This window comes from Haliaeetus albicilla, chromosome 11 (assembly GCF_947461875.1).
Source record: "Haliaeetus albicilla chromosome 11, bHalAlb1.1, whole genome shotgun sequence".
In the NCBI taxonomy this organism is placed as follows: Eukaryota; Metazoa; Chordata; class Aves; order Accipitriformes; family Accipitridae; genus Haliaeetus; species Haliaeetus albicilla.
In genome coordinates, this window is record NC_091493.1 from 19,813,499 (window position 1) to 19,834,212 (window position 20,714).

The following is a 20,714-nucleotide window of genomic DNA, read 5'->3' on the forward strand; positions in this document are numbered from 1 at the left end:
AGAGACTAGAGGAAGAGTGAAAATTGTCTTCCAGCTTTTTAAGACAAGGTGATTTTCTTAGGCTCATCAGTGTGGGTGACATTTGCATCCAGTGTAAAACACAGCCTTGATTTGTAACTAGCAGCTTTTACAGTGGGTAAACATATTTTTCAGATCATAGCTCTGGAAAAGAAGGCATATAGTCCTGTAATCTAATCTTCTATATAGCCTAGGTTAGACGAGTTCACCCACCAAATCCCATATGAGGTCCTGAATGTTTTAAGGTAAAAAAAACAACAAAAAAAGAGACAGACTAGCTCTTCCTTTTTAAGTTCCCCTTAAAAGTCTTTGGAAGGAGGCTCATTTCTTTTTTTCCATGTAAGAGCCAGAGTCATCTTCAAAGGGAAATGGCTACTTAAGGTGCAGACCGATGGTTATGTTTGATAAGTTGGAAGATGGATGTAGTTTTTGGTAATGCAGATGGTGTCTTGACTTCCACCAAATGTTGAGGCTTATGCAAGCTTTATTTTTGTCTTTTTTTAGGTTTCATAAGCTGATCTGGGGTAACTTTGGAAATGGGTCCCCAGAGTCCTCCGGAGTGATCATTGGTGGAGGGGATAATGGTGTACTGACAATGTACAGTGTGCACCACATCTTGGCTTCAAAGAGTGAGCCTGTAATTGGGCAGATGGAGAAGCATTCAGGTCCTGTTCGAGCTCTTGACTTCAACCCTTTCCAGGTATGCAACATTAAGATACTTATAACCAAATGAAAATTAACCTCCATATTAAAAAAATATGTTTTCCCCTTGTGTATAGAGATTTATAAACTGAAGGAACAGTCTTTAACCTGAAAGAGGCCTGGTAGTTGTGACACAAGGCTGCTTTGGGACTCAGATTTGGGTTCTGTTCACAGCTTTGCCAATGAATTCCCTTGTGACTTTGATCAAGTCTCTTATTTCTCTGTAAAAACATGTCTTGTAATACTGTTACGTGTTAGACCATTACCCATTTGAAATCAGAACTTTTTTTATTTGTTCAGTTGGTGTTTAATTCAGTGGGGCTCTGTTCACACTTGAAGGGACCGCAACATAAGCGAGTAGTGAACAGAACATAAGTTCTTGTGGTAGCGCAAAGGCAAATTGACAGTTGTTTGCAGACCCTTGTGGGAAGCCTGCATCTTGTCAGAAGAAATGTCCCTGGTGCCAGGATGCAGGGCAAAGGCTCAGCTGGCCAGAGACAGCAGCTTCCAGGCCTGTAGCAGAGTTTCATGATGAGTAACACTAGCACATGTAGCTTGCTAGACAAATTTTAAACAGGTCTGTACCATGGCACAGCTGAAGGCATGGAGGCCACAAATGTGCCTGGTTTATAATCCATTTAGTACCTTTCTGCTTACCAGTGGCTGTGAAATGCAGCTCTTGCCTCACTTTGGAAGCTTTTGGGTTTTTTGCTTACATTTATTTTTAAGAAATCTGTCCTCTTTCCCTGTGAAACTCAGCTGAGCTTTTCTTTTTTTCTACAGAGTAACCTCTTGGCTTCTGGAGCCAACGATTCTGAAATTTTCATCTGGGACTTGAATAACTTCAGTGTGCCTATGACTCCAGGGGCTAAATCACAGGTAAACAAATTTTTCTCTGGGCAATATCCCTGCAGTTTTATATCTCAGTAGGCAAGGCAAAAAGATGTGAGTGTGTGGAGTCATCCTGGTCTAGTCAGTCTGTGAAGGGGAAATGACCTTGACGTCTGTCAGGAGAAAGATGAATCAGAACTGACTGATCAGCTTCATTCTGGGGAGGTGGAAAGGGTGTTATAAGGGTGGGGAGATAGGCGGGCAACCTCTGGAAGGATGCACTTTGCATGGATGGGTAAGCTCTTTGTGGATTTGAATCAAGTAACTGACCAGTTTATCTTGTGATCCAGCTGGTGCATGTGTGATGGATTAAGAAGGCTTATTGGACCTTCTCTGAGGAATGAATTTACTTCAGGTTTCAGCTGAAGCTTTTCATATCTCATGAAAGTAATATACCTAGCAGAGCCAGTGAGCCATTTAATGCATTAATGCATCTTGGCTATTACTCACAGATAATGTTTCCGGAGTTTGAAGAGGAAGAAGCTTCTGATCTTCTGATGCTGATTATGTTATTCAAGGCAATCAACTGTTGAAAGTAAAAAAACCGTAGTAAATTTGCCTAAAATCAGGCCAGGTTTTTCCTGCAATAGGCAAGGACACAAATGGGGGACTTATCTCCTGCATTGCAGTAGATACAGTAATGGCAATTATCCTTGAATGCTTCAACGTTTTCCATCTTGCTGCACCCCTGAAATGTTGCACAAAGTCATCTTTCCATTTAAGTTCATCCCAGGAGTCAGGGTAGAAGCATCTATGTTCCCTCAGCTGCAGTTCTCTCTGCACTGATTTATGACACATTTGGCCAATGCAGAATCCAGTACCTGCTCCCAAAATGCAAATGTGCTTTTCCAGGTGACCTTCCCCGTAGAACTTGACTGTCCACTGTACATTCTGAGTAAAGGACTTTCCATGCTCCCTAGTCTTTCTGGTCAGTGCTGCTATTTCCAGTTAGTTGATCAGTGATTGAAGAGAAGAATCTATATATCCTCAAATCCCTTAGTGACAGAATCCTGTGATTAGAGTTCCCTCAACATGGGAATAATGGATGTGTGGCCTTTCCTGTCTTGGCAGCCCCATGAAGATGTCAGTGTGGTGTCCTGGAATCGGCAGGTGCAGCATATCCTGTCCTCCGCTCACCCCAGCGGCAAGGCTGTGGTTTGGGACCTCAGGAAGAATGAGCCTATCATCAAAGTCAGTGACCACAGCAACAGAGTGAGTGGAGGAAAGCCTGTGATTCTGACTAGCTTACAACAAGCCACATGTGACTGCAAAGCAGTGGCACAGGCTCTTGGGATCAAGTGTTTTTATTGTAGGAGCTGTTGGGGCTGGTTTTCTTGGAACTGTAGCATCAAAGCACTTATCTCTTTTTTTCCCTAATGAAATGGAGAAACAAGACCCCTATCTGTTCTTAAAATTAGGGCACCCTTGCATTCAATTTCTATGTTCACAGCTCATTTATGAGAAGCCTCCTGTGTTTTACTCCCAGCTGTCTTCCTAGACCAGCTTTGAACTAGTCCTTCAACTTCTGTATGGTTAGTGTGGTTTTTGCTCTGTGGAGAAGTGTCCGGGTTTCAGCTGGGATAGAGTTAATTTTCCTCTGCCTAAGTTAAGGCTTTTTCAGTTTCCTGTGCTCTGCCAGCAAGCAGGTGTACAAGAAGCTGGGAAGGAGCACAGCCAGGACAGCTGACCCAAACTAGCCAAAGGGATATTCCATATCATAGAATGTCATGCTCAGTATGTAAACTGGGGGGGGGTTGGCCAGGAGGGGCAGATTGGTGCTTGGGCATTGGTCAGTGGGTGGTGAGCAATTGCATTGTGCATCACCTGTTTTTTTATTTTATTATATTCCTTTTCATTACAATTATTATAATAATATTTTTCATTATTTTTGTTAGTATTACATTGTATTTTACTTTAGTTATTAAATCATTCTTATTTCAACCCATGAGTTTTACTTTTTTTCCGATTCTCTTCCCCATCCCACTGGGGCGGGGCGAGGGAGCGAGCAGCGGCATGGTGCCTAGTTGGTGGCTGGGCTTGAACCATGACAAGAAGGTAGAAATACTTGCTTCCCACAGCAAGACATTGCTAGACTTGCTTTATGTCAAGCATTCTAGGCAAGTTAAGTGCAGAATGATGTGGCTCTGGGCCATTTTTGCTAATGCCAACTTGCTTTGCTGAATTTTCAGCCTATGTTATTTTTGTCCCTAGATGCATTGCTCAGGAATGGCCTGGCATCCAGAAGTTGCAACCCAGCTAGTCCTTTCCTCCGAGGATGACCGCTTGCCAGTGATACAAATATGGGACTTACGTTTTGCTACCTCTCCTTTGAGCCAGCTGGAAGGGCACATGAGGTGAGGGCCTGCTTGTTCTGTTGTCTTTTCAAGGATCTCCATCTTTAAAAGGCAGACATCTGGGAGGCTGGACTTAGGACAACTATGACTTTTTGCTAGGCCTGCTTTGTTTCACAGATGAATCTGGTTGAGGGTAGAGATGAGAACTAGCATTTCTGAGCTTAAGCAGCATTTCTGCTGCTTTCTTGGTGACAGGGTGGGAGAGTGGACTGGGTATGAAATATGACTGATTTCTTTCTGATCTATTTTAGGGGAGTTCTCTCCATCTCTTGGTGCCAGGCTGACCCTGAACTGCTGTTGAGTAGCGCCAAAGACAACCGGATCTTGTGCTGGAACCCAAGTGTGGGGGAGGTACATAACCGCAGCTATAAGTACACATGGTCTGCCTTATACAGAGTTGTGTGCTATGCTATGTATATGTCCCTTCTCTATATCCTTGTCAAGTGTCAATGTAATTTCCTCCAGTATGTATTCTGCATTCTTCTGTCTGGAGTGAATGAGACTGAAAATAACAGAGACAGGCAGAGATTTTCTCTGATATATCTATGTCCAGAGATCATAGAGGGAAGAAAGCTTTAACTAAAACTTAGTTTCAGCTAATTATGATTACTCTTGCTATGTTCACACATGTAGTGTTCTCTGTGTCCATTTGTTTCTTCTTCTTCCTTCTCCTAGGGTAGTAAGTTTTTTGGGGGGGAAACTTGAAGGAGAATGAGGAGCATTTGTTAGGGTCATTGAGAGGGGAACAATGTAACTAATATGTGTGTTAACTTTATTCATAGTACAGTGGTTTCACATGTGTGTGCTTATTTAGTTATGTATCTCAAAATTCCCATCTTTGAAATATTTTGGTATCACCGAAATTAAAATAGGACTGTGTAAAAAAAATTTTCTGCACACCTACTCATTCAATGCTGAATTTCTGGATAAAACTGAATTTTGAACTTTGAACAGAATTCAAGCAGTTGATCTTGATGATAACATGGGGAAAGTACTCTAACAATACTGAAGAAAGTCCAGCTGGGAGCCCCAGGCTGGATTCATTTAATGGGACAGTTTCACTTAGCTGACCACCTTTGCCTTGGAGGCATGGAAAAAATATTCCATTTCCATAAAACGCATGAAATACTGCTGTTGTGGTTTCATGGGATTTAATGCTTACTCTGTACAGATGTCTAGTGGTTAGAAGAGAATCAGACTCTGAAAGGTTCCTGAAGTCTAATTTTTACTAAAATCTTTTCACTGTGTTTTAGCAGAAAAATTAAAAAAAAACAAACAACAATTTTAGTGCAACTGGCTCATCTTTATGCGCGCTATTGTAGATTTGCAGAGTCCAAATTCAACTTAGGCATTTATGCACAAACTATTGTTAGGGGGCTGTTCTTGACTTGGTACCAATGAATAGAAAATTTTCAGGTGATACAAAAATCAGTACAGTTAACAGAATGGCTGATCTGGTGAGTTTGGGGAAGAGTTGGTTTCTTTGTTTTGGGGGGATATTTGGGAAGGGGGTTTGTCTTTTTTTTCTTTTTTTTCTTTTTTTTTTTTTTTTTTTAATTTAGCAGTCCAGATTTTAATATAAGCAAATGTAAAGTTTTGTACCTGGGAACAGAAAACAGATCATGTTCTGACAGAGAAGGAAGCTGTGATTCTCTGTGCTTTGTGCCTGTGAGGCATAAAGGAAATCTCTTAATTTTACAGACTGGAGGTTCAAAGTCAAGGTTGTGTTAGTGAGTTGCTCAACATCAGGCAGGAAGTCTGTGACTGGGCCATGAATTGAACTTTGGATTTTTGAGTGCTGGACCAGAAACTTTTTGGCTGCAAAATCCTTCATAGTTCATCTGCATCTATTACAGGCCTCTTTTGTTGTTCTACTTTTTTCTGTAGACTTTTATTTTCCTTGTAAAATTTATTTTTCCAGACTATTCTTTCTGCTTACATGTTCTTGCTCATGACACCTTTTTGCCTTTTGGCTTCTGGTTTTCTTGCGTTGTCTTCTGATGTGTCTCCCTTGGTTAACAGCAGGTGTGACAGTATTGACTTGTTGCATTTGCATTTTGTTCTACAGTAGGAATCCTATGGTACAGCAGCTTTCTGTGGCTTTCTGCCATTTGGGCTCAATGTGCTGTAACTCGGTTGCAACGTGTCTTTCAAGAAGCAAAAATAAGACATTTGTATACAGTAGTGATATGTAAATAAAGTGTGACACACTTGCTGTGGGCAAGTAATTTGGGGAAAGCAGGGGACTATTTGTGTTGTGCTTCTGCCTTCTCTCTTTCTGTGATAGGTGGTTTACGAGTTGCCCATTCGGAGTCAATGGTGCTTTGACGTCCAGTGGTGTCCTAGGAATCCTTCAGTCTTCTCTGCTGCCACTTTCGATGGGTGGATCAACATTTATTCTGTTATGGGTGGGAACTTAGAAGCTCAGCAGAGGACACAGGCTGACAAGGTAAAGTCCTGTGAGCACGTTACGGCTTGACAAATCGGCAATTACTCACCTGGCTTGTGAGAGCGTTAGAAGCACATGTGTGTAACAGTATGATTTTTTAAGCGATGCAGTCTGTCCCACACGCCAGGACATATAGCTATATGGTGTGGGAACCAGAAGCTACCTGTGTGGGGACTTAATATCCACCAAGTACCAAAGGAACTACATTGCCTCTTGACAAAGGTGTCTCCAAATTTCTTGTAAAATTCATTAAAGTGTGTAAATAGAGCCAAGATCAGGTATAGTTTTGATGTTATATATATTTTAGGGTTATTGCTACTAGACTAAAAATAAAGCAGCACACCTCTTGGAGCAACAAGCTTGTCTTGTCATTAGGTTAAAATTAAATACATTGATACTAATTAATACAACATGTTCATTATTAGTTCAGCAGAGAATTCTAAAAACTAGCTTATAAGCCACTATTAGCAATTTTCCTCCAGTTAATTGACTATAACTTGGAGCATGTTAATATTTTGATACTGAAACCCATTACTTAGCCAATGAATAGACGGGCAAACTCTGAACAGATTAAATGTTAGTACTGTCTAAAATTTTACTTTTAATCTGGTGTCTAGTCTTTTAATTCCCTCCCTCTCTCCCAGCTAACAAATACGTTGCAATACAGGTTTTAAGAGAATACGTATGAGCTGGCTTAAGTGTTATTTATATAGTCATTTACAGCTGACTGAGTTCAGTTTCATAGGATTTGCAAGAGAAAGAAAATACTTTATCAAGCAACAGCTGTAGGAGATTAAGGATTTATTTAACCCATGGAGAATTTTCTTTCTGTGCATTCTTCATGTGCATGCGCCCCACTTCCACTCTTCAAAATTGGAGAACAGTAGGTTAGAATAACTCCTAGATAAATAGAATAACAAATAAGAACAAAAATAGGAGGAGATAATGACAATTATGGAGGCGGGAAGTTCATGAACAAGGGGCCTCTTTCCTCTGGATTCCATGGTATCAGGACAGAAACTCTGTAAAAGACCTGGTGGTTGATGTTACTGGTACCCTGGTAGTGTGTATCTATTTTTTGAAGATTTAGAGTGACTGATTTATTAGGTATAAGCTGTTCCTCCAGGAAATGGTCTGTCTTTGGAATTGGTTTCCCCTCAAGAAAGACTTGAAAGACAAAACGTGTAGGTCTTGCCTGTGATTCTTTGTTTGGCAACCTTAGGTTGATAAGCCTTGTGTTGCTTCTGTTCAGGTATGCCCTTCAGCTGTAGTAGTTTAGAGCTGTGCCCTATGGTCCAGTCAAACTTGAACAGGGTTATCTTTAGCAAACAACAAATCTATGCCAACAGTCTTAAAAATTAAGAATGCTTGTGAACAGCATTGTATGTATGCTCACTGACTTCCTAAATGTCAGAAATCCAGATGAGAGGCTACTTTTGACACTCTCTTGTCTAGGCAAGAAAGTCTGGAGAGATTATTTCACCATTCTCATCTAAGCTATAAAAGCTTGAGACAGTCCATAAAACTACCCCATTTGAAAGACCCCTAAACCAGAAAGGGAGTCAGCATTCCTTTGTGAGCAAAACAAGAAATATGGTCTAAAGTTGTCCAGCTTATGTTGTCACTATCTTGCATAAAACTAGTAATTTTGTAACTCCTGTGTTTATGAGCTGGGTGCTAGGCCAGGCAGTGTATGTTAGGGAATTTGCATCTTGCTAAGGAAAAATTACTTGAAAATCTCTCAAGGTGAAGCTTTCTTGAGAAATAATTTCTGGAACTGTTTGGAAATACCACTTCTTTCACATAGAGGCTTGGTGGTATTCCAGGGAAAGGTGCTGTAATAGCCTTTTTCTTCATCAGCGAGGAAAGTAACTAATTACTAAGCAATAGTTTTTTGTGCTTAGTCTGTACAGAGAGGAATTGAATTATATCTTACTCCTTTCTCCATCTGATTTTAGATCTCTTCATCCTTCAACAACCTGGATCCCTTTGGCACAGGACAGATCCTTCCTCCTCTGCAGGTGCCAGAGCAAGTAGCTCAGACCACCTTGATTCCACCATTAAAAAAGCCACCCAAGTGGATTCGCAGACCTGTGGGGGTTTCATTTGCAGTAAGTGAATGGAGCATTGTTAGCTTAAAATGCAACAGGTGTGTCATCTTGTGACACAATCCTTTTCTTTAGCTAGAGAAACCTTTTATCTTCCCACTGCTAGCTGTTTTGATGCCTGTTTAAGGTGCAGTATGGTGTCCCATGGAGGAAAGCTCTTTCGCTCAACATTCAGATATATTTCCAACAAGAAAGAGTCCTGCAGCAGAGAATGGGAGGTTATAAGTAAGAGTTAACAAAGCTAAGGAAGAGTCATAAAAGCTGTCCTTGTAGGCTGTGACATGCGTTCCCATTTTCCTCTGTCTTTCTCCTTCCTATCCAGGTATTTAATTTTCTTCACCTCTTTGCTACTAAGTCAAAAGGCTGAATTGTTCTTTTAGCCTGTGGCTTGACTTGTTCTCTGTCTGTCTAGTGCCTGCCATTCACATGATCGTTTCTGTCATTGCAGCCTGCCTTTCCATGTCAGAAAAGAACAAACAGTTCCAAATGGTACTTTTTCCTCTGTGCCTCTCTGGCATTTGCAATTGGTTAGGCCTGATAGCACATACAGAAGTGCCATGGTTATCAGTCTTCAGCTGAAGGGCTTGTGATCTGAACTCCCTCAATGGCCTTACCATCCATACACATTAAACTGTTCGGGTTCCTTGTGATCACAGCTGGAGCTTGAGTCCACCGTGCTGAATGAAGAGCTGCGTTGCTTTTACCTTCATTTATAAGAATGCTTACTGTGACTCCCTCTGTCTTTCTCAGTTTGGAGGAAAACTTATTTCCTTTGGTCTTGCCAAAGCTCCTGGACAGCAAATGCAGCAGACATACCCACACCAAGTATTCATCAGTCAAGTCACTACTGAAACTGAATTTCTGCTCCGATCTAGAGAACTGCAGATGGCCTTGCAGTCAGGGAACCTCCTTGATTACTGCCAGGGCAAGATCCAGACAGCCAAGTTGCCATTTGATGAGAACCTTTGGAACTTCTTGAAGGTAGGATGGCTGTGGTGAAACAGAGAGGTCAGTTCTTTTACGGTCCTGGGGTGGAATGTGTTCATTATGGTCCTCTCTAGCCGTTTATATTCCTGTTCTTTAAGATATAAAATAGAACTGAATGGGCTAGTTAGTTACTTGTCTAAAGAAAAGTTTTTGCAGATGAGGTCTTAGAGGTTGCCTTATTTTTCAGTAGGAACGGTCTTTTAAGGGGAGTTGTTTGGGCTTCCTGTCAAGGTGCTGGACAGGATTTTCTCATCTCAACCCACTGCCAAGCTGTATCTGCCTGCTACCTGTGGCACTCTACTGTTACTATTTCTCAAGGCAAAGTCCAAATGGGCAATGAGATTCCCCAGTAATAAGGGAGAGGTGTGGTGGTATCAGGAGTGACTGTAGCCCCACACATGATGATGGTTTCATTGACAATTTGGTAATATGAAAGAGTTTGGTAACGAGGAGTGGCCACCCTTCTGCAGGGGCAGGGCTTAGCCTTGGTAGTGTTTTACAGACACTCGTAGGCAGACTGTGTGTGGGATGGGTTGTTGTCTAGGTGGTGACAGTAGTCTTTGTTACAAGGGTCATTGCAACAATGTCTTCAGCTGCATTGGATGAGACTTGTCAAACTGTCATTCTAGTAAATTTTTATAATCCAGCTGGCCCATGGTCCTGTGAGACCGCTCCAGCACATACAAGATCTTTTACTATTGATTGTCTTAAACTACAAACCAAGCTTCTGTACAAAAGACTGTTCTGCATGACCATTTCTGCATCTGCAAGAACAGTTTCTACTGACTGTTTACAAGTATCTTATCCATGTACAGTTTAGTCATTTCTGTAGTAGGAACAGCCTGGGACTTACTGAGACAGACAGATTCTCCTTGCAGAATGTTAATCACGCATTAAAGCATACAAATAGTGCCTCTCAATTAGGCTGCATGCAGCCTGTGGGAATCTGTGGGACTGTCTGAAATCCCCACCCAGGGAGCTTCTGTAACAATTAGTTAACTAATTTTTGTGACTAGGAGTTCAGGCAACCACCTTGTCTCAGTTTCATCCGGACTCAAATCAGTCCATTGTCTCTATGCAGAGATTAGCTTGGCAATTCCTAGACCATCCAGGGAATTAACAACCAAGTACACTAAGTATGCATACAATCATAGCCCTGATACACAATTGTAACTATGTGACAAACTTGAATTTCACCCTTTTATCGTGATAATAACTTAAATTCCATAGATTTTTCCCACAGTAGTCATTAGGTAGACTTGTCATAGTTGTGTTCTTTATCTATAAACTGAGCTCTACACTTTGCTGCTGCCAGAAGCAGCCAACTGTTGGCAGTGTGTAGATGTCTAGGATTTTACATATTTTCTTGTCTTTTTCAATATCCTTTGGGACTCAGGTGAACCTGGAGCAGGAGTCCAGGACTAAACTCCTCAAGCTGCTGGGCTACAGTAAAGACAATCTGCAAAAAAAGGTAAGAGGTGTTTCCAATAGAGAGAAACCTTTACAGGACTAAAGCTGCTGCAGGAGAGTTGTAGGGTCCCTACTGGGAATGAGTGAGTGATCTCATAGCACACAAAAGACCAAACTGCATGAAATTTCAGCTGAGAGGCACCTCAAATATCCCCCATTAAAAAAGCAAATGTGGGCACTTTTAAGGGTGTAACTGTAGCTGTACTGGATCAAACCAAAGGCATCTTGAGCACAGTTATCTTGCTTCCAGTTGTTGGTGCTCTGGGAAATGTATAGCAACAGTGCAATTGAGAGCTGCTTCTAGCATCCAGCTCTCTGCATCTCAGGGGATTCATCAGCCAGGAAGAAGGTGACAGATGAAGACAGTCTGGCATAGCACTGATGGAGCTGCAGGGGAGGAAACTTTTGCAGCAGCATGGACAATGCTCTGAAAAGGATAAATAACCTCTGATAGGCAGCCAGCCAGGAATAGGGAGAGGTGGAACTTTTCAAACAGGTGAAAGAGCTGGGGGAATTGTGTCTGGGGCATGGCAGTCACTTGGTGGCTTTGCTGCCCAGGTGTTTAACTTTGATAGAGGCTTCACTGTGAATGTTGTTACTTTTCTAGATCACCTCATGTTTGAGTGATGGGATCTCAGATAAACAGCCCCTTCCTGAGGCAGATGAGACAAATGCTGCACAGCCAGATCAGGTATGTCCTGTACCTCTTGCCAGTCTGGGAGAGCAGTGGAAGGCAGAATGAACAGGAAGGTTTAATTCCCACTACAAGTTGTTGGGCTCAATGCAGGCATCGCAGAGGGCAGTTCACAGTCCTGTCAGACCCTCACAGGGTCAGACCAAATGATCATAGTAGTCCCTTCTGGCTTTAAAACAAATCAGCGAACGATGAAGATGGACTCCTGGCTATTAACACTGCAAGAAGGCTTGCTTCACCAGTGCTGATTTCTTCAGTGATAGAATTAGCCTCACCCCAGCTTAACTTTATGCTACTGTTCTGGATTTCCTCTGTGAAGCTTCTGCTGTGGTATTTCTTTTGCATTTCTTCCCTTTTCACCTCTACCCTTCGAAATGTATTCTCACATGATTTTGGGATGTCCATCTTCAGGTGCCTTCCAAGGCCTGGTTCACCGTGCACTGTAAATTTTGCTCCTCTAAGGTATCTAAAACTGCTATCCTCAGATTGGTAATCCTCTTCACAAACCTTAAACGCTTGCTGAGATATTCTAGGGGTAGCAATTGTGTCCTGCATTTCAATACAGCACCAAGCATGGCTGTGATCTTACCTGTTAGTTACAGATATCACTTGTTGTCCCTATTCCATCCAAAATTCAGTTTGCTCAAGGGCTGGCAGTTGAGTTGGTGAATGCTGGCCAGTGATACTGTTGGCATTGCATGTCTTATACTGTCAAACTCCTAAGCTTTGTCAATAGCAGCACTGCTCTTATTGCTGCCCCAGTGAAACTGTGCAGCTTGATAGAGCAGTGACAGGAGGCATGATGGGTTTCCGAGTTGAAATCAGATTTATATGAGCATGCTCAACTAAATGGAGAGCAGCCCCATCCCACTCAGTAAGCCGTTAAACTGTTTTGGGCAGGATCTGTGTGTGCAATGAATTAACCTCTTGCACTCTTTGCACAGCTTTTGATAAATTCCAGTGATGATGTAGCTGCTGTTTCCTCCTCTTCAGCCTTTTTCGACAACCTCATCCCACAGAATATGAGCACATTGGAGATTCCTGTCACAGAAGGTAGGTTACATGAAATGTGTTTCTGCCCCCTTAGGAAAAAGGGAGAGGAGGAAAAAAACCAGAAAATTACCAGGAAGAATCTGGTCCACTCCATCAGATGGGTACTTTTAAAACACATGACCCCTTCCAGTGTCATGCAACATCTCTCAGCATTGTGCAGGAAATACTCTTTGCAGATAAGAGACCCATTAAGAGTATAGAAGAATATTCTAGATGATGGAAGACTTACTGTCAAGCCAGTGTGGTTTTTTTTAAACCTAATTTGGGTTTCCAACTCTTCTTTTAGCTGGGCTTCTATACTTTATTGGTTTTTACTGCCTGCTCTTTAAAATGAGCATCATTAATGCATCTGGATGATGTCCCTGTGGGTTAACTCTGCTTCTCATCTCTGTAGATACGGATGGACTCATCAGCCAAGCCCTTTTGTTGGGGAATTTTGAGGGTGCAGTGGAGCTGTGCATGCGGGCAGAGCGCTTTGCTGATGCCATCATCTTAGCTATAGCTGGTGGGGAGAACCTCCTGAAGGAGACCCAGAAGCGCTACTTTGCCAAGTGTAAGACAAAACTCTCCCTGGTAAGTGATAGTTTTGTGTACCTACTGAGCAGGGGAAGGTGTGCGATATCTTGGCAGATGTTTGTCTGAATGTATGTGGAAATGCTTTGGCAGGAAGTAGAATGTCAGCAAAATCTGTGCATCTCCTCTTGGCTAGACATTTACTGTAATCTCCTGGTAGTTTTATGACAACTTCATGTTGCCCACCTAGAATGTTTGTGTTCTCTGTTCCTTTTTTTTTTTTAATCTAATGGTTTCTGCCTTAGCTCCCCATGCTTGTAACCCGTAGAGCATACTGCCCCTTTACAGCTTGGCTAGGAAGGTCCTAGCTTATTAATTGACAAATGAGGAAGTGTAATGGGGGTTGGGATATCCTAATACTATATTCCCAGTCATTGATACTACCTGCTCTGAAACAGGATATGTATTAGATCTTTGCTCTTGCCTAGTGTGGCTGTTTTCATATTCTCTTAAGTGCTTTGTTGGGCGCTTTTACTTTCTTTAGAGGCATTGGGTTCCAATTACTGTTAACATTGGGGTGCTGGGATTGGTGGACCTTAATGTACAGTGAGGTAGTTGCTGCATAGTGGGAAGTGTGCCTGAAAGTGAGCTATCCCTGTGGGTGCACTTGCTAAAGCAGTCAGCTTATCTTTGTCTTCAGTGACTGGCAGGCCTTCTGCTTCCCTTACAGCTGCTTTCCTCCATTGTGCAACAGAACTGGCAAGATATTGTTTGCACTTGCGATCTACAGAGCTGGAAGGAGGCACTGGCCATCTTGTTAACATACTCAAAGCATGAGGACTATACCCAGCTCTGTGGTATGCAGCATACTATGTTTTGATGTGATTTCCCTTAGGGGAGGGCAACTATGGACTGCTTTCAGAAAGAAGTAGATACTGTTGAGGAAGGCAGGCACTCCCTACTTATTACAGCTAGCTGGAACTTATTAAGTAAGTGTGGACTGTTGAGTTAGGAGAATGATATATGCACACTGTAGCTGTGAGTCATAGTATAAAGTTATATATGCTGATATTTCCTGTCACCTCTACCAATAGCATGGAAAAAACAGGATAGGCACTAGACTGAGACACTGAGAGGGTGATACTTACTATTTATTTACTATTTTTGGGGGGGAGAAAGGGATTTCCTTGACAGTAAAAGGTCAGGTGGCTTCACTCCATCTGAAAGAGGTTTACCATTCCAGCATATTCCCCTCCCTTTTAAGCTGAGAAACAAGGGTTAATAAATGTTTGATGGCTTCAGTAGTTTCCTCAGCCTTGTTAATAGTCCAACATGCTCAGCAACTGGTTGTTCTGAGAGTCAGAGTTCAGGGACAGTCTAGTGACTGAATCTGATGAAGTTACTCATGTTGCTTAGCTGGGAACTAGCTCCTGGCTGATAGGAACAGCTAAGTGCTGTTGGAGAAATGCCAGCACTTGTACCATCTTACTTGTATAAACTTGAAATGCAAGAAAACATGACATCTTTTACAGACCAAATTCTAGGCGTGGAACATGGTAGTGGTGAGATAGCTTCAGCTCACCTTTATATCCTAGCATTTGCTAAATGTTGACAACTACCAGATTACTAGCTGTCTCTGGTACTGGACACTACTGTTACCTGGAGATTCCCACACCTCTTTGGAAAAAAAAAAAAAAAAAAATTGGCTTTTTCACTGAATTCATCTGTCATTTTTAAGGGTTTTTCTTTCTTTTATATGTCTGGGCAGACATATGAAAATAGGCAGATTATAAAAAAATTACTTCTTTTTTCAACCAAGCTGGCTTTGGGATTCCTTAATGATGTCAATTTCTCTGTGTTATTCAAGAATTAGGTGTAGATCCAAAGCTGTCAATATCTTTTCATGACAAGCCACAGTAGGATTGCTAAGAGATGAGCATTGGGGTTAATGAGCTCTTGAAAAAGAGTGTGTGTTAAATGTTGGCTGTATTTTTTCCTCTCTAGATATGCTGGGTGCCCGCCTAGAGTCAGAGGGAGATGCAGCCCTGTCCAGTGATGCCTGCCTCTGCTATATCTCATCAGGCAATGTGGAGAGGTTGGTGGAATGCTGGGTAAAAAACCATGAGACTTCATCAGCCCTTGCCCTGCAGGTACAGGTGCTATAATGTTGGTTTGACTCCTCTTTAGGACAGTCTGGTAGCCCTGATCTGTCTGCATTATGTCATCAAACGGAGTATCTGGCTTCCAGCACACAATGGAGACGTGTTCGTAGTCACCAAGGTATCTCCTTCTAGCCTGGATTATGGGCTTACATCTAAAGGAGATGCACTCTTAAACATTAAGGGTTTGTGTGTTTAGAGAGTACTGATTACATTGCACATAAATCCAGCCGTGGACAAGAGTTATGGCCTACCCACCTGTTCTTTGTATACTGACATCATGTCTGAGCTTCCTTTTAGTCAGAGAAGTTTAGACTGTACCTGTTTTCTTACTGATAGTTGCCTGCGAGTACATTTGCTGCTGTGCTTATTATGTCTAACTGTAATGCTCCAGTTATCTGGCTGTACCTTCGGAACAGCCTCTAGCAAAATAAAATAGTCTAGACTCTATTATTCCCACCACAAGTAGAATGATGATGTATGGGAAGTCACACCTTGTAGATGAATCGGGGCTTCTAAGTCAGTGTTGTTACCTACCTGTTACTCTTAAACCAGTCCTGGCTAAGTCACTAACCCCTATTGTGTCCATCAGTTGCCAGAATGAACTAGATAAGTCTTCCACTTGGATATCTGCAGATAATGCCCTCTGCTACAGAGTTCCCTGGTTTTGCAACCCCACTAGTGAATAACAGCAACAAAAAGGCATCTTCAGCATTCCTGATTATGTTTGAAACTGGCCTCCTCCCAGTTATCAGCCAACTATGCATATATCATTCCACAGATATAAACATTACTTTGATTTCTAGGAGTTGAAGGAACTTTGAATAATTAAAAACCTTCTGGTCTGTTTGTCAGCAGTAGTAGTTTTTCCTAGTGAATTTCTCCTGGTATGGTTTTAAATCTTCTTCTTCTTCCAAGCTGATAGCTTGTAACTCCTAGAGTTACAGTAGTAACTTCCTAGTAAAAAGATTATAGCTGATTGGAATGTCCTTGTGGCTTCTGATTTTCTGTTTTCCCTTACCATAAAAGTAGCAGTGTCAGGGTTTGCTTCCTGGTTCCTGTTTTTCTCCACAAAGTGCACCTGAGGAAATGGTAATCAGTGGTAGTATCTGGTGCAGAGTGGAGTAACTTCTGTTCACATTGGACCCAATGTCGGTTGAAAGTGGGGAAAGCCATCTGGCATTGTCTCGGCATGAGATGGACTGGTAAAGCAAGTCAGACTGAGTGGTTTATTTCTTCCCTCCCCCTGACTTATTCAGGATCTGATAGAGAAGGTGATGGTGCTGAGCAGGTCCATTGAGATGCTCCGAGGCACAGCAGGACAAGCACCAGGCCCTGTCTTGGCAGAACGAATCACCCAATATGCCAGTCTCCTGGCATCACAAGGATGCTTGGCAGCCGCAATGAATTACCTACCCAGCAGCTCTAAAGAGGTGAGTGAGAAACAAGTTCTTGTGGGAAAGAGTAGTATATGGGGAAAAATGGTACTTTATACAAGAGAGAGCTTAGGTTTTGACATGCATCAGGACTTAAGGTTTCACCTTAATTATGGTGGCTTGAGAGTAGAGGTGTGGTTTTGGGTTGTTTGGTTTTGTTGGGTTTTTTTTTTCCCTAGGACACAGCTTTTGTCTTTATTTGCTTTTTCTTTGTAGTTCCTTTGATTCAGGAAAAAGGAAGGGAGCTATAGAACTGTAAAATGATTCCTGGAGAACAATGCTGGGAAGCAGCTCTCCGGGCAAGCTGCAGGTATTCCTGAAACTAGCTGGTAGAGAAAGGGAATGAGGAGGTCACCTTGTAGTTTGAAACAAATCTGTCTAGTGCCCAAATGTGAGTAGGGGTTGGGGAGGGAAAAGTTGAAAGATTGGGGGAAGAATCAGTGAGAGTTCATCTGCCTGGGAATATGGCAGGTGATGTCCCAGATTGTTGCTTACAGTTGGTTTTGGTTTGTTTTCCTGGTGACTATTGGGGAAATGGTTAATTTTACAGGTTGATGCTCAGTGCTGTGGGTCAGGGTCTGCTCTGAATGCCTCCCCAGCACCTTCCATCTGAGGGTCTCAAGGCACTTCTCCTAAAGCATAGTTTATTTCAGCTCCTGATTGAACAGCTCCGAGACCGGCTTTTCCATGCTCAAGGAGGGAATGTGGGTGATGAGCAGCCACCCCCTTTTCCCTACACTCGTGTCAATGTAGGTGTCATTAAACACACATCTCCAGCAGCCAAGGGTGGTTCTGGCCCTGAAGGAGCAGTCCACAAAACAGGTCCTAGACATCCGGAGAAGGTAGGCTTTAAACTCAGGTGTTCATGGCTTGGGGAGAGGGAGGAAGGCTTACTGGGTTAAGGCATATGAAGTAATATGAGATGACACAGATGGCAGGCATTGAAGAACTCATCAGTGATGTCTTTCACTGGAGTAAACACAAGCTCTGTGATAATCCAAAAGTAGGCTGTCTGGCATCTTTTCACAAAGCCCTGTCCCACATGCAGTCACTGGAGGAGACTTACAAGTGTAGTGATCCACTGAGATCTCACATACTGAGGGAAAAGGGGGCTGTGGTTCACTCTCCTATGCCCATCTCGCCCTCATATCTCAGTAAAATTAGTGTAGTATGGCTTAATCTCAGTTCTTGCACAAGAAAACTGTTCAGGAAGTTTTGCTTGCAGCCTCTATTACTTCATTATTGTTCTTTCATTATTTTCTCTGGTTGTGCTTCAAGGAAGTCACTGTATGGGAAATGGCTCCTGAGGACTAATCCTTGAGAGCCAGAGAATACTCTGAAGAGTGTGGTGCCCAGCTCGTAGAGCAAGTTATGTGGTGGGAAACGCCTTTGATCCAACCCATCCAGGGCACTGACAGCAGCATCATCTTCTCTTGCCTGAAAAGTGACAGGGATAGAAAGTGCATCTGCTTGTGTGTGTATGCACATGACTGTGTTGGCCATTTGCAAGTTCTTTGTTTTTTAATTGCAGCCCAACTATCAGTCATCATTTGCCCCTTCAGCACCTTCTCAGCCTTCAGTGCCTTCCCTCTTCACACCTCAGCCAGTGCCAGCGATGTCTATGACACCTCACCACATTGCCCCTCCCCAGGCCAGCACAGGTCCACAAACAAGTGTCTATTCCAGAGGGCCACCATACCCACAGTACAACTTGGGCTTGGTTCCAGCAACAGTTTCAGGGCCAGGTAAGCATTGTCTGATAGCCATGTTCATTCTCCAGGTTTTCTTAGACTAAAGTCTTCAACGTGGATGGCTGCTCTACCTTCTTCCTCACAGGCCTATTGTACTTGCAAAGAACAAGTTAGCTTGTCTGAGAGGCCTCTCAGTGCTTCTGACACATCTAATTCTAGCATCTGTTGCTGCACATCCACTGATATTAAGCATATATAGGGGTGGAGAAGCCACAGCTAAGTTTGTGGCAGACTTTGACTGATGTAGCCTGGGTTATGGGGGATATGCCTGGCATGGCTATTCTAGGGTATGGCTTGGAGAAGGGCAGACTTACTAGCATGAAGGAGAGCATCAGGCATAGTTTGCACATGAAACAAGCGATGCCGATACACTTTCTTTCTCATTTGTAGCTGTGTCACAGTCTCAGCCATTCGGACCAGTGGGAGTCAGACCTGTCGGTCCTGCTCCCTTCCCCAGCCAGCCTTCTCTGCCAGGACAGTCCATGCCCATGACATCTCCTGGTGTTCCACCACCCGGACCCACCCTGTTCACTCCAGCCTCAGTCCCATCATCTCAGCTTCCTGCAGCTTGTCCTCTCCCTGTGGCAAGCCAGTCTCCTCTAGGTTTCTCTTCAGCACCTTTCAACTGCCCCATGAACATGGGTTACCCTCAGGGAGGTCCTGGAGCTCCATCTACTAAGCCTCTGCCAGCAGCCAGCGTTCCTCCTCCTCCCACAGGTAAGTACTGCTTGTGTGACTTGTGTATCCGGAACGCTCCTGGATGGGCTTTTCAGTACATAATGGACGTGGACCTTCTGAGGTCTGGTCTGTCACCATAGAGGCTGGATGTGGTGCTGAGGCTAACCTTACAGGCACACTGTGCTGAGTCTTACTGTGGTGGTAAAACACAGCAATGACAACAGCTTCATTCAGCCTGTTCAGCTGCTCTGTCCCCCAGGTTGAGGTTACAAGATGCTGTCTCTTCAGGTCCCCAGTGTATCCTGAGTAGCCATCCACTGCAGAGGCATCTGCTCTGACTGAAAGGATGGTGGTTCCTGGGGAATGCCTGGTGGAAGGCTTGCTGACCTCACCCCTGCTTATGTAACTTACACAAGAAGTGCATTTGAAATGCTGGGAGAGCAGGGTGCTGCTTCTGTGTCCATGAGATACCCCTTGCTTAGCTTCAGGATAAAATTCCTCTGCTGTGCTCTAGTTCTTCCCATTTTTTTTCCTGTTGCCATAAAGTGCTTGCCTGGGAATCACTTCTGGATTCCCCTGTGCAGTGCTCCAGACCTGGAGCCTTTCCCCTTTGGTTCTGTAGTTAGAATCCAGCCCAGCCTGCAAGTACTGTGAAGTCCTTGCTAGCATGATGAATAAAAAGAGAGTGTTGTTGGACCTAGTTCCCAGTGGATGGGCATTCCCTCTTTCTATTTCCCACAACATCACCACATCTGGTGCTTGTTAATTCGTTGCTGTCTCAGAGACAGGTTTAGCCAGGCTGTGGAGAACCCTAACAACAAGGCTGACAATCCTTAGATTTTTGAGCAGATGCTTCTCCAAGCCATGCGTAGTCTGAGAGTGAAGGAACTGAGGCTTTGAGGTTTGCCTCCACCTGGAATCCTTTGTTGAGCTGTGTTTAACCAAGGATAGCAAATCCCACTGTGTGAAGCCTGTGGGGACTGCACACAAAGGCTCTTAGCTAAGGCTGGATGAATTCCTTCTGAAAAGGTATCAGGGATAGTAGTCCAGGGACATTACTCACTGAGTAAAAGCTGTTGGTGATGATGACTTTACCACCCTGCCTTGATTTTCAGGTTTCTTCCCTTGGCTAGATCCCCACATGGATCATGCAGGTAGTACCCAGAGAAGCCTCCAGACCTGCCGGGGAGGCAATGTTGCTGTTTCTAGTGAAAAGTGGGATGTGTGCACGTTTTACTGTGTGTGCATGTGTGCATGCTCATTGCTATTTGTTGTTTCCTTGCACGCCTGGGGAGCTATACAGCTGGGGTAGTGGACATACTTGTCCTGAGAACTAGTAAGTGACAGCTGGGTATGTTGGAAGTGAAATGAAAGCACTGTGCTCCTACTGATGAGTTAGGGTACAGAAAGCAGGGGCTCCAGCTTCTTCCTTCTCTACTTTCCTCCAGTCC

At 43.3% G+C, this 20,714-nt stretch overlaps 1 protein-coding gene across 6 annotated transcripts in view; it reads left to right on the top strand.

Moving 5' to 3' along the window:
- The window catches only part of SEC31B (SEC31 homolog B, COPII coat complex component), a 36,116-nt gene that overhangs the window by 6,779 nt on the left and 8,623 nt on the right, over nucleotides 1-20,714 (top strand). For 4 of the 6 annotated variants that reach the window (XM_069796505.1, XM_069796507.1, XM_069796504.1 and 1 more), the window contains 19 exons: nucleotides 523-718; nucleotides 1,504-1,599; nucleotides 2,683-2,823; nucleotides 3,823-3,965; nucleotides 4,217-4,316; nucleotides 6,253-6,414; nucleotides 8,373-8,525; nucleotides 9,273-9,503; nucleotides 10,906-10,980; nucleotides 11,587-11,670; nucleotides 12,618-12,726; nucleotides 13,121-13,299; nucleotides 13,970-14,096; nucleotides 15,244-15,389; nucleotides 16,658-16,831; nucleotides 17,488-17,676; nucleotides 18,366-18,579; nucleotides 18,976-19,302; nucleotides 20,379-20,417. In XM_069796505.1, the coding sequence (XP_069652606.1) occupies nucleotides 523-718; nucleotides 1,504-1,599; nucleotides 2,683-2,823; nucleotides 3,823-3,965; nucleotides 4,217-4,316; nucleotides 6,253-6,414; nucleotides 8,373-8,525; nucleotides 9,273-9,503; nucleotides 10,906-10,980; nucleotides 11,587-11,670; nucleotides 12,618-12,726; nucleotides 13,121-13,299; nucleotides 13,970-14,096; nucleotides 15,244-15,389; nucleotides 16,658-16,831; nucleotides 17,488-17,676; nucleotides 18,366-18,579; nucleotides 18,976-19,302; nucleotides 20,379-20,417 (2,885 nt within the window). The remainder of the gene's footprint in view (nucleotides 1-522; nucleotides 719-1,503; nucleotides 1,600-2,682; nucleotides 2,824-3,822; nucleotides 3,966-4,216; nucleotides 4,317-6,252; nucleotides 6,415-8,372; nucleotides 8,526-9,272; nucleotides 9,504-10,905; nucleotides 10,981-11,586; nucleotides 11,671-12,617; nucleotides 12,727-13,120; nucleotides 13,300-13,969; nucleotides 14,097-15,243; nucleotides 15,390-16,657; nucleotides 16,832-17,487; nucleotides 17,677-18,365; nucleotides 18,580-18,975; nucleotides 19,303-20,378; nucleotides 20,418-20,714) is intronic. The other 2 variants (XM_069796506.1, XM_069796508.1) reach the window with 1 other exon arrangement.